Below are 13,709 nucleotides of genomic sequence, written 5' to 3'. Positions count from 1 at the left end.
CAAAGAAATCTGCCCTGTCTGGGTGGGAGCAGGGTCAATATCTGTGAGCTGCCTTTCATCTCCTTTGGGCCTACTGTTTGACCTCAGAAGTCAAGTTCCATCTGTCAACAAATCACCCCTGATCTGTATATAACAATTAAAAAAAGTGCCTAGTTCAAATCCAAACACATCTTTCAAAGCCATAAATATAATAGGGCTTTTATAAGTAATTCTATGCCTTTGTCCTGGGAATGTCAGATGGATTGTGTTTTTCTCTCTTGTAGTATCAGCAGCTTTGTTTACAACATGAGGATTCCGTTAAAGGGAGTATCACCTGCAGAAGGCTCTTTTTTAAAATGTTAAATGTTTTATCTCTCTTTTTACCTAACTTTCCTTTCCTTGCATTAAGACAATGCCCTTCAAGAAATCTGATTCCTGCCAACAGTCCAAAAATACTCTATAGGAAATACTTGTGAAAGTAGAGGCAACTAAATTAATTGCTGGTTTGCAATATTGGGATACTGGGATCTTTTTTCTTTTTTTAAGATTAGATTCATGTTTGTCCTTGAACTGAATGTTTATATTGGTTTATATGTGATATTATATCTGTGCTGCACCTGAAAACCCTGTATAGGTTGGATACTTAATCACATTGGTTTTAATCATATCCTACAAGATCTGCTTCATATTGAAAACCCTAGGGAAATACAGTGACCAAGTATGTGCTATAGAATTTTCCAAAAACACGTCCCACAAATATGAAGCGACATGAGTATCACAGAAAGCACAAGAATTGAAAATACTTCTGCAACTTAAAGTTAATTTCCTAAGCATGGTATTGAGCAAGGTTTATAGGGCTAAACTAAAAAATATAGTTTATATCTAATACAGCAGGTGATGTTTCAGTTATAAGCTATGCAGTAGATAATCTCTTGAGTAAATTTCTGATGTGCTGTGTGAGAGGAATGTTCTTTGGTAGCTGAACATTTGGCACCTTGGCTCTGGGGAAAAAAGAGCTGAAGCTGGGAGTTCTTGTATGCTAAAGTGAAGAAAACTGGTTAGAGGCAGGAAGGTGGGTGTTTTCCTTGTTTATGAAATGATGGAAGCAAGGCTGGTAAATAAGTGAATTAGACACTAAAATAAATGAAAGGGAAAGAAAGGTGACAGGGAGGAATATGAAAGAGTGAGAGCCTCTTGAGGGTAACTGGGAAATTCTAAATTAACCCTTAGGAGAGGAAGAGAAATCTGAAGAGCAATAGGGAACAGCATGCTCTTTGTATTTTAAAGGTGTGAGCTGGGTTGTTTGTCTGGGTTTATTTTTTTTTTTTTTTTTTTAATTTTATTTTTCCTTAAGTGAATTTATCTTTACAAACCAATGGAATTATTTTTATTCTTTGCTAAAAAACACTTAGTGTTAATTTTTTGAGAGATAAAACATTGTCTAATATCTTGATAGGCCTTTTGGAAAACTGAAGTACTTTGCAGCTGGAAACTACTACACAGCTCTCACATAATTGGCCCTGAGTAAATTTCTTGAAACAATTAACACCTGGTATAAAATAAATCAAAGCTTATTAGTAAAGTAGGAAGGTATATGAGGATGAAAAGGTATCAGTTGCTAGCATCTCACCCAGACAGTATCAATCAAGATACTCTGGATATCGCCTTGAAACAAACTCTGGGTTAGGAAAGTCCTGTATCTGCCTAGGATTCAGGGCTGGAGCATGTATTACTATCCAAAACAGAGAGTTTGAAGAGCAAGGCCACTGGATTTGTAGACTTCTCATGTTGTTCCCTTGGCTCATTTTGGTAATGAAATATTTCTTCTGAATAAGAATCTCACAGTAGGATAAATAACACTTAAAACCTACTATTTTTTTCTTATTATCCTCATGCTTAAATTGTATGTTACATGCAAACACACTAATTTTCTTTCCTGGTAATTTCAAGATTTTAATTGTTGTAATTACTGTCAGTGAGACTTGTTCTTATTTATACAGAAAAATTTATCCATTGCAAAGAACATGAACCTTCTAGAATCTGTAGTTTAAATTATTTTTTTTCCCAAAGCACGCATGTTTCATTTTGACTTGTGTTTCTTTCATTGCTTTGCTTGCATTGTCTGTTCCTTGAAATTAGAGAAGGATAAGTAAGTCCATGTCTTCTCTGCGCCATCAGATAGTTGGAGGACCTTCAGTTCTAAATATCCTGAATTTCTGTATAATTCCTGTATGTTAAGAGAATGTTATCTGAATTTTCTATGTTTAATGTGCACTGCCTTAAACTACTTGTTTTTTCCTTGCCTGCTCTTTCAAGATGCCAATTAGGAATAATGGGAAGCAAGGGGTAGGCTAAGCATTGCAGTGCATTGTTGTTTCCATCTGTCTGTGATTATTCCAGCCAACAGTTTAAAGTACTTGATGCCAGATCATGCTCCCATTGAAGTTAATTGGTTTTTTGCCATTAGGTTTCATGGGAGTAAGGTTGGGCTCTGCACTGCTGTTGTATTCATTGCGTTCTTTTTTGTCTGTGAAACTGCCACCCATCCATGCATGTGTTTGCCAGGTTTGTGCTGTTTACACCAATGGGCTTGTTCTTCTGATGTTTCAGGTCAAGTATAAACAATAAGAGAAAAAGGATTATTGGGTAAAATGTCTGTTGAAAGCAACTTTTTAGTTTATTGGTTTGTCTTTTAATTGGTTTGTCTTTTAAAAACAGCACTGCCTAAAATGATTTCTTCCTTTTAAATTCTTCAAACTACATTTGAAACATCTGGTGATACAGATTACAATATATGTGTATCTGTGTGTGCATATATACACATGGACAAAGTGTGTGTATATATACGGGGAAAGAGAGAGACTATGATTTATTAAGAAATTGCCAATATAATTGAAATACTTTAAAAGCTTAATGTGAATTAAATTACAAGTAGATTTTTTTTTTTAATTTAAAGAACACCCTTTAAATATGGTCACTTTAATATGTAAAGAAACCTTAGTAAATCCCCTCCCCTGCAGGATGATAGCATTTGAGTATAATTTTAGACTATGAAGTTATCTTCAATGCTTCTGTAGAAAATATTGTAATCAGACAGAAACACCCATAATCCTTTTTAAGAAAAAACAACCCACTCTCCGAGACTGAATTAAAGCTCTTAAAGCTGTATAAGTTATCATCATCCTTACTTTTTTAAAAATCTTGATCCCAAAGGCTCATGAGGCTGAAGAGGAGGCACGGATGAATCCAGAATTTGCAGACAGAATGAAACAGCTTGACAAAGAAGCATCATACTATAGAGAAGAATGTGGCAAAGCTCAGGCTGAGGTTGACAGACTTCTAGAAATACTCAAGGAAGTAGAGAATGAGAAGAATGACAAAGATAAGAAAATTGCTGAGCTAGAAAGGTAATTCTTGTATTATTTGTCTTACATTAAGTGGCATTTTTATTTACTTGGTCTTCATTGCAGAGCAGAGAAGTTAATTGTAGAATGTGTTTTTTCACAGAATAGTTGTTATCTGCTGATTTTGGAACAATTCTAGGTTTCCACTTTTTCAGTAGTCTCTATAAAAGGAACATCTATAAAAAAGCCATATGCAATTTACAATGACAAGAACCCTCCTAGAAAACCTTTTAAAGGGCAGTCCTATCTTTCTAGTAACTGGTAAATTAAAACTGTCCCTGCACATGCTTCTTCAGTGTGAACAGCAACACCGGTTCTCAGAGGTCCTGAAAAGTATTGGTAAGTATTTCTAACCAGTCCCATGACAATTAATTAATAGTTATTACTGATTTTTGGTGTTTCTCTAGTTTTTGTCTGCTTCAGTTTTCTGACACTGACCAGGCAGTGTTTGTCTTGTTTCTGGGAAGGTTGTACAGTCTTTCCTTAATGGAGACAGGAGGGTTTGGGGGTCCATTTGTCTCTTACCCTTCAGAACTAAATAATTCTGGGAACCTTCTCCCATATGGTATACTGCCATTTATTTGATTGATAATCAGGTTATGTGGGTCTGATTTCTTGTTCCCTTCCTGTACTTGGCCACTCTTACATGAATGAAAGAAGGAATTTGATATTTTCAGATATTTTATATAATTGTTTTCTAGTGGTCAAGTGAGAAGAAAAATGCTTTATGGTTCCCAAAGAGAAGTTTAAGGGATCTCACTGTTGTGATTATTGCTAGTCAAGACAAAGCACTGCTCTGTCCAATTAGGTAGAATTACTATGAAAGAGGGAAAGGTCTGCTGGAAATGTTGGTTACCCGAGGGGGAGAAAACCAGCCAGCTTGGAAAGAAAGACATTGTAGAGCATCTTTTACTGATGATGACTTATCAACTTTCACAGTTATCTGTTGCCAAAACTTATCTATCTCTGCAGACATTTGGCAATGGTTTACTAATCATAATACTGAACAGTATAGAGTTATCAGTCAAAGTGTCATGAGAGCCAAGACCTTAAATTTAAAGTGAAAAAAGATTTGTACTCAAAATAGAACTTTTTAGAGTTGTTTACATGAGGACAACTTTAATTAGCAGTTATATGTTAGAATAGTGTAGTGGTTGCACTGATTTTAATGTGTAAAGTAGATACCAGAAAAAGCTGGTAATGGAGTGGTCACTATGGCACCATGACTGAGAGTTCTGTCTAAACTGTCTAAAATCCTAAAGTGACATGTTGGAAAAATGTAACACAATTAATGAATCTGTGTGGTCAAGAGAGTGCTGCCTGTTCCACCCATCAGTGCATGTATTGTAGGGACAGTTACATACCTGGGCTTGTAATACAGTGACTCCAGGTGTGACAAAACTGTTGGAAATTCACTGTGTAGTTTTTACTGATACAGTAACTGACATCCTCATTAGGCTATAAAACCTACTGAATTACTGTGTGGCACTAGAGGCAATAGCAGGTTTGATAAACTTTTGTTCAAGGGGATGATCTTAAGAGATTCATGAAGTAGCAGTCACATACGTGTTGAGTGGTTGAATATTAAAATGACAAGATTAATAGATAAAAATGATGAAGTAGGGAAGCTTGTGATCTAAAATTATAGTTTATTTGTTTTATATAAAAGATATAAGTAATCGATATAGAGTAGTAGATTTATCTGAATTTAATTGAGAATTATCAATTGAGAAGCAATGGTTTACAAGCAAACAAGGTGCCAAGGGAGGCAGAGCTGTTCCTATGGCCTTGTCAGAGTACCACCTCTTCTTACTGTCTGAGAACCTTGCAGTGGGTTATGTAATGGGCAGTGTTTTCTGTTTTTTTATTAATATATTTTTAAAATTCGATGCATTTTTATCAGTGACATTTTGGGACACTGGTTTCCAGTCTGTTATTGTTGATGAGGGTGTTGATACTGAAATAACTTTTCAGAAAATAGTTTGGTACTGCACAGACCTTTTGAACAAGATATACTGTACTTTGAATGTGAAGTAAAAGTAAAGCTTTGCTATGAACCTTCAAGTGCTTCCAGTATGCTTACAATAAGATATCTGTGGCATGTCCAGCTAAGGATAGTAGAACGTTGCAGGTTTTGGGGATCATCATGTTCTAAGATTGGGTTTTGAGTTCTGTTAACTTTAATATACTTTCTCATTTGATGTAACTTACCTACAGCTTTCAAGATTAATTCGAAATTCCTATGCACACAGAATATGTAAAGTAATTATTGTAAATGAGAAAAAAAAGCATTTATGTCAAAATATCTATTATTGATTTCATCAACAGAAGCTATTCCCTTTCCTTGGCAATGAAGTTACTAACATGCATAAGCACAGGCACAAATTTGTTGATTAGTGCAGTAAGTCTAGCAATCTGACAGCAAGATAAAGGTCTAAAAGGGAAATATTTTTAGACAGTGAGTATCCAGCCCTTCTTACTACTTACTCATCTTTTTCTAAAATTTAATATATTTTCTATTTCTTTTCCTTATTTTCTAAAAATACTGACCTAAAGATTAAATCTGTATGTAACCGTGCCACCTGTTTGTGTCCTAGAGAGGCAACTTTGACGTTGGATTTCCCCTTTCTAGGGTGTCAGGTGGAGTGTAAATTGATGTAAGATTTTATGAAGTGATACTACTTTTTCTGCTTATAATGAGTACTTGCTTGGTTCATTATTGAAAAGAAGAGGTGGAGCCAAAGTTCGGTTTACCCACTGTATGGGAATAAAGCATTGTGAAAATTACTGCAACTTCAACAGAAGCATATTGGAAAACGTTCTTTCCCTCTTGTCCCCCTGTTTTGTAATTCATATAATGTACTTTAGGATGCTGTTTTCTCACCTTACATTTTCTTTTTTTGGTTTCCCTGATGAAGGAAATGAGGGGTGTTTTTTTTTTGGCGTGCGCTTAATTTGTTGGGTCTGGGTTTTTTGGTTTTTTTTTTTTTTTTTTTTTTTATAATGTAGATGAATCTGGGTAAGATAGCGATAAGCTTAAATTTTGATATGAAGGGTGTAGCCAAAGAGAGGTAACTGCATGTGAAATGTAATTGAAGGAGTATATTGTTTAATGCTGTCATTAATGGTGTTAGACTGAAAAGTATGTTTATGAAATATCCTGGGAGTTTGAGTCATGAAATTAAGTGAAATGCAACAGGACAAAATATATGTTTGTGAAGTTAGGACCAGTAAGACTGCCTGCTGTAAACTAAGGACAATCCTTGATGCAGTTTAGGGAGAGAAAGATTGGGTGACTTTGCTTATAGAATCATAGAATAGTAAGGGTTGGAAAGGACCTTAAGATCATCAAGTTCCAAACCCCCTGCCATGGGCAGGGACACCTCACACTAAACCATGTCACCCAAGGCTTTGTCCAGCCTGGCCTTGAGCGCTGCCAGGGATGGAGCATTCACAACTTCCCTGGACAACCCATGCCAGTGCCTCAGCACCCTCACAGGAAAGAATTTCTTCCTTATATCCAATCTAAACTTCCCCTGTTTAAGTTTTAACCCATTACCCCTTGTCCTATCACTACAGTCCCTAATGAAGAGTCCCTCCCCAGCATCCCTATAGGCCCCCTTCAGATACTGGAAGGCTGCTATGAGGTCTCCACGCAGCCTTCTCTTCTCCAGGCTGAACAGCCCCAACTTTCTCAGCCTATCTTCATACGGGAGGTGCTCCAGTTCCCTGATCACCCTCGTGGCCTCCTCTGGACTTGTTCCAACAGATCCATGTCCTTTTTATGTTGAGGACACCAGAACTGCACACAATACTCCAAGTGAGGTCTCATGAGAGCAGAGTAGAGGGGCAGGAGAGCAGAGTAGAGGGGCAGTGTCTTTATGAGCTATCTAAATAATGAGGTGTAAATCCTGATATGTCAGAATGAATGCCTGCAGTAAGGATATTAAGGTATTAATGTCATCAAGCACTAGCAAGACTCCATGTGGAACACTGCTGTGTACTTTTCATCCGTCATATTTGAGAATTAAAGCTGGAAACAGGTGCAGAGTGGGCTGGTAGGATGATTAAAGTAATGGGGTGCTCATGTCACAGGAGGAGTCGAAACAACAGTGGTTTGTTTCTCTGGCAAAACAAAGGCTTGGTGGGGATGCTCGTTCTCTATAAATGTGCAATGGGGTAAGCACTGTGGTGAAAGAAAAGTGATTTCAGCAAGAGTGTTGGCACATAATATAATGGTTATAAATCATCCATTAATAAATTTAGACTCAAAAGAGAAAGTAAGTGATGAGAACATTGCAAAATCTTGAATCTGTTTTTCTCCACTGGTATGTTAGATGGTCAGTCATTGCTTGATTGAGAATAGCTTCTCAGGAAAGCTTACAACAATGGCAAAGTTCATTTAAAAATACTGTAATAGCTAGGAGATAAAACCAATTTGTTTTTGAATGAGAAGTTTGAGTTTTTGATATCCACTTCTCATATCCAGTGGTAAGTTTTGGGTAGTAATACTACAGATGTGCATTTAAGATCTTGAAATGTTGGGATTACAATTAATCCATTCTGAACTGATCTGGATTTGAATTCTGAACAAAGTAAGTCCACACAGCACTGACAGTTCATTGCATAAGTGAAAAAACATCAGCATATGGAATAATTGCATTCAAAAAAATTATTTTTGTAGCTTCTAAAGAACATCCATAGGCACCAGTGACAGCTTTAAGGATTTTTCTAGCTGGGTGTCAGGCAAAGTTTTTTTTTTTTCCTGTCTTAATTGAATGGGCATTTAGGTATCTTTAAACAACTTATCAAGTATTGGAGTATTTTCAGTGATGAAGTATGAACCTTATTCTTCAGACTGAAGAAAAAAAATTGCTGTCAGGGTTAGAAGGGACTGTATTTCCTGGGGAGTTGGGGTGGGAAAATCTCTGTCTTTGGTTATTAGGTGCAGTGCTTTGTGAACTTCAGAATGGCATCTTTGAACAAGCTGCCAAACTGTTTAGCTGTTTTGGCTTTCATGGGAAGACTTGATGAATATGGGTCACCAAACCTCTGTTGGTTCAAAAAACAAATTCATGGTATAAGAAGAGACATCTATGCATCAGCAAACACTACCAATATCCACCTAATTTATTTGTTCTGTTTGGTATGTACATGCATTTGGATGATTATAAATATAGGTGACTTTGCACAGCTCACAAATGACAAGCCGCCATTTTATTTTACAATTTCTGTTTAATTCAGTGCATAACAAGGGTTTACTGCTACAGAAATTTTATTTTACTTCTTGCTTTCCCTTCCCTTCCTTTTTCTTTTTTTTTTTAAATAAAATTTGCTGATATAACATCTGCTTGTTATATTTCATGAGAACTAATGTGTTCCTCCCTTTATTCTCTTTTGCTGTCTCCTCCTTATCTGTTTTTCTCCAAACTGCTGCTTTCATCCCTACTCCAACCAGCTTAACTTCCAGGTCAGTATTTTCTGCTCTCCTACTTAATTGCTCCTTCCACCATGAAGGTTTTCATTGATGTTTTGTTTATTTGGCCGTTTTGATTCCATAGAATATCTTCTTCTTTTTTTTTTTTTTGGTCTGTTTTTATTCTGCTTGTCCCTATCGTGAAGTTTTTGGTCATTCCATTTCCAGATCAAAAACTTTACAGTAAATGAATGCTTTTGTCAAAAGTCTGTAAGAAAAAAATATTTATTAACAACATATTCAATTTATATGTTGTTTTGTGTGAAGATTTTTTTCTTCTTTCAGTTTTACTTTGATTATCTTTGTTTAGGCAGTTCAATAATTCAAATAACTTTTTGGTAGACAGCCAAACCCAGTAGGTAATGGATTGAACAACAACAACAGAATGCAGAGAGATTTATACCTAAGATCAGAGAGTTCTTAATGCATTACCGTCACCCTTTTTACTATTACTGCAAACATAATAGGATGAGTTGGAGTGGTTCAGCTTCTGGTTTGTAAACTTCTAGCTCTTTGTGCTGGTCAGATTCTGGACGGGAGGTGTACGTAAGTGTATTTTATATGCTCTGTGTGTGTATAACATGATCTAGTCAGACTCATGTTTCTCTTTCTTTGAGATTTTGAATTAGTTTAGCTAACATTTGTGCTTGTGAAGTGGTTTTGAGTAATCTTACCTTATAAAGTATTATTACATGTCTTGTGGTGCTTGTTCAAAGTAAAAATTGATCTAGTCAACTTTTCTTGGTTTCTGATTGGGCCTTGATGTTAATTTTTCTTTCTCATGTCTGCGAATGGCTGAAAAGTTTAAAGCTAGTGAAGTCTTAAGATACCTGCTTGTTATTTTAGAAACGAGTTAAGTTTATACAGTCTGGGCTGTAGGTTTGTCTGCTTCTTCCTTATCCCATTCACTTCAGAATGTGGCTTAATTTTTGTTTCCCCCCACCCCGTCCCGTGACAGGTATTCAAGACAGTTCTCACTCTTACGATCATCCTTTATTTTCCAGTTTCTGAATTTAATGATGGAAACTTGGAGAAAGTTTTGTTCGTGTACTAAAGAAGCTTTGCTTTAGGCAGGGAAAGACCTTGTTTTAAGTTATTGTCAAGGTAGAAAGTGTTTACTACTTCATAGATCAATTGGACTGGAGTATAAAGGAGGCTGTATACTGCAAAGACTTCCTAGGTGGATTTCAGCTACCAAAGTTTTGTATTTGCAGGTAACGGTTCCAGGTATCAGGTTGTTGTGCAGCACGTTTGTATAGAATCATGGCAAATGTCAGTCTGCCTTTATAATATGTTCAGATCTGACGTTTTCAGAATTTTTCTGTCAATGTATAATTCTTGCACAGCATTGTTCTCTATTCATATACAAGCAGAGGTTGCTAGTTTAGGAAAGTTCTCAAGCACAGTTCATATTTCACAGTTCAGACATGCTTGAGAAGTTTCTCATGTGGATGCTTTCGAACTGTATGGCAAAAGGTGGCTCATTATGAAAAGATTGGCAAGACAAGGTTTTTTTCCTGATGTGCTTTAATGCACACCACAATTGAAAGTTACTTTCCAGCTGGAAGATTTTGTTTCTGAAATTTGAAGCTTCCTGATTGGAGTAATGAGTCAGATAAACACTTTTTATTGTCTATTTGCTGCGAGCACATTTGCTTGCGCTGGAATGAGTTGTTATTACACCTCACTTATAAAAATGCTTAAACAGTTTATTTCTTCCAGAAATTAATGAAATGTATTTACTCTGGAGCTGGCTATGATGAAATTACTGTCTAAATATGACCACCATGGCATTTCTATCAGAACATACTCATCACTTATTGAAAATCTCTCTAGCCAGAGGGAGCTTAAGGAAGGGTATTATGCTATGCAGTTGTCATTATGGTTGATTTCACTGGAATTCAGTGATTGGTATGCAGAAATATTTGTTCAGCAGTTGGAGGTGCAATTTCTGTTATGATTTATTGACCTAAAAAAGCAGCTGACCTTGTTGAAGCAAACTGTCCTCATAACCCTGCCAACTTTCATCCCTAGAGTCCTAGATAACTTGTAGTGGATGATTAGAGTTTATTGTGAGATTTCAGTGAAGTGTTAAGTTTTTTGCAGCTTGAATCATCATTAGGATCAAAACTTAATTTAAGAAACAGATCTATTAATTTATTTAATTTCTGCTAATCTATATGATTTTAGCTGTCATTTTATTAATCTGGTTTTCTATGGGGTTAGAATGATTAGACATCTCTTGATACTGATGGCAAAGAACAAAATCAAATACATTGGCATAAACCTGCCCCCCTTAATGCACATCTACCTATAAAATAATAATGTTCTGAGCACAAGAATCAGTCAGTAGCATTGGTTTTGTTTGGTTTTGGTTTGTTCTGCTTTTCATTTAGGTTATAGCAGGTTATATACTCCCTAAGCCTTTCTGCCTGCAGATAAAGAGGAGATGGATATTTTTTCCATGTATAATATACTGGCCAGTGCTAGAAGTTTTCCCACCAGCCTCTGATGCTGGCCTTCCTGATTGTTTCCATGGGAGGCTAAAGCTCAATGAGATGTGTAAGGCGAGGTTTAACGGAGTTTTAAATTTAACTTAGGAGCCTTCCACAGTTTTGTCAAATGTCAGTTTGATGGTTCCAAGGGCAGAGTGATATGTTGTTCATAGATAATTTCCCTGGAGAAATTGAGATAGTGTACTAATGAAAACTGAGAGAATCTGTGATATACATTACTCTTCTGAGAGACTGGTTATTCTGAGTGAGAAGCATAGTTGTCATGTTGGATAACAGGCAGATTGTTGTCATGTCTTTCTCTTTTAGTCTGTTTGCTACATATACAGAATCAACCTTTTAATACTGTGAACATTTTGAAGTTTAAATGGTTTAAAAAAGATGAAGATTTGAGAAAAGATTATTTAGATTTATCTGATTACATGTGTGGTTTTGGATTTGTATACATTTGAATTTCATTTCATTTAAGAAATAAAGTAAAAAATTCATTTCCTTGGACTTCCACTTTCTTAGAAAAAATAACAACTTGTAAAATAAGCATAAATGATAGTGATAAACAATAAAAAGATACAAACAGGTACCTAGGACAGGATAATGCATTGTTGCTTATTTTTATCTCACTCACTCCTGAACCTGCCTGTCCAGTTTTATACTTTGCCCTTTTGGTTTTCTTAAAAGCATACAAACATTAAAATAATCTCTGAGACAATCAGAAGTGGATTATTTAAATAAGGAAGGATATTTTTAAATTTCTCAGAGATATCCTTTTTTTGGTTTTGATTTGGAGTGTAAAATACTCTGGTGAAAGAAATGGACATGAAGCAGAAATTGAATATGAGTTAAAAAGAGCTCTACCTCTCTGTGAAATAATCCACTTTGGATTGGGTTGGACCTGAGACCAAAATTCTGCACTGGGGAAGACAGAACATTAGGACCATTACTCTTTCTGTGTCATGGTTACTGATTTAAAGACAACAATATTTGCTGTGCTTCTCCAGACCTGCGGCTTGTACTAGTTTTCCTCAGGGGGAAGAGCAGCAGAATGTATTCCTTTACCTCTTGAATGTGTGAATGAAGTATCTGCACAGCTCTCATCTGGGGAGCTTGGTGGCTGCCTGGGTGCAATGCTGTCAGCATTCCCTGTGTACAGTGAATGGGTGTGTGAGTGAAGAAGCATTGTGAGATAGCACAGCTTACCCTCAAAAAGCTGTGACTGAAAAGAGACAGGGGAACTAAATTTAGGAATTGGGCTGTTGGTGGAACCACTTCTTCCACTCACATTGTTTGCTTCCATAACGCAGGAGCAACATGTCTAGACAACGTGATCGTGACTGAGTTGAAATGCTGTGGTCTGAATTTAGACTGAAGGGAAGTTAGTATTGAGACAAGAAATCATGCAAAATGTATCTGATTTGTTTAGAGATCTGAAGAGGTTACTGCAAAAGCATGGAAAGTTTGATTCATATATTGAATGATAATGACTGGATCTATCCTGAGAACTGCTAGATTGAGACAGGAGTTGCAGTTCAAAAATTCAATTCAGAAGGAGATTGCAATGAAACATGGATTCTGATTGCTGTCAGGCTTAGCTGGACATGCTGTGGAGCAGGTAGATGCAGAGAATAACTGGACAGAGTCAGGAGTTGCTTGTGTGTGTGGTTTTTTGGTATGATGTCCAGCTTATCTGGACAACAGCTGGAAAGGACCTGATGAAGCAGCAGCAGGGCTACAACTTGTTGATTGCAAAGGAGCTATTTCCAGTTACTGGTTACAGTTATTGCTAATGGTAACAATTAATGAAATAGCTGAGCAAGCAATTTCCATATTAAATCATCTCACATATCCGTCTCATCTAGTGTCCTGTCACCAGCAGTGTCTTTTTTTTGATTTAATTTTTTAAAGAACATCAGAAGAAAGGGTGTACAAGAGATGTGTGACAGATGAGTCTTCTGCTATGAATTTCACACATGTTCCTATAAAGTGTCATCCAGTAAGAATGTGCTGAGGAAGACAGTGCAATGTGCTGCATTGGAGTTTCAGTGGTTGCAGTGCAGATACGTGTTGAAACAAAGTGATATGAACCATAGTTTGGAACAGGATTTTAGTAAGTCTTTTTCATTCATGCATTATCCTCGTATGAATATTTCTAGCATCTCTCCAGGGCTTTGGGGGGAACTGTGTCAGACTAAACACTTCTTAAGCAGATTTTGGAAAACTTCCCAGATTGTGTGTTAGGTAAACACTTCCTCACACGTTTTTGTCTTTGAGGTGAGAAATGTTCCAGTGACTTCTGTGACACTCGCTTTATTTCTGTCAAGCAGAGTTATTTGCTCTCTT

General features: G+C 36.4%; 1 protein-coding gene across 12 annotated transcripts in view; it reads left to right on the top strand.

Annotated features, from left to right (window-relative positions):
• The window catches only part of ERC2 (ELKS/RAB6-interacting/CAST family member 2), a 490,267-nt gene that overhangs the window by 199,731 nt on the left and 276,827 nt on the right, over positions 1 to 13,709 (top strand). For 6 of the 12 annotated variants that reach the window (XR_009726820.1, XR_009726825.1, XR_009726819.1 and 3 more), the window contains 2 exons: positions 2,296 to 2,325; positions 3,193 to 3,386. Coding sequence is in view for 3 of the 12 variants with exons in the window: in XM_061362415.1 (XP_061218399.1) it covers positions 2,296 to 2,325; positions 3,193 to 3,386 (224 nt within the window). In the remaining 9 variants the exon portion in view is untranslated. The remainder of the gene's footprint in view (positions 1 to 2,295; positions 2,326 to 3,192; positions 3,387 to 13,709) is intronic. The other 6 variants (XR_009726824.1, XR_009726822.1, XR_009726827.1 and 3 more) reach the window with 1 other exon arrangement.

This window comes from Neopsephotus bourkii, unplaced genomic scaffold (assembly GCF_033783945.1).
Source record: "Neopsephotus bourkii isolate Nb327-2 ecotype Australia unplaced genomic scaffold, CSIRO-AGI_Nbou_v1 NB_1120, whole genome shotgun sequence".
NCBI classification, from domain to species: Eukaryota; Metazoa; Chordata; class Aves; order Psittaciformes; family Psittacidae; genus Neopsephotus; species Neopsephotus bourkii.
This window is presented reverse-complemented; position numbering and strand designations above follow the sequence as displayed.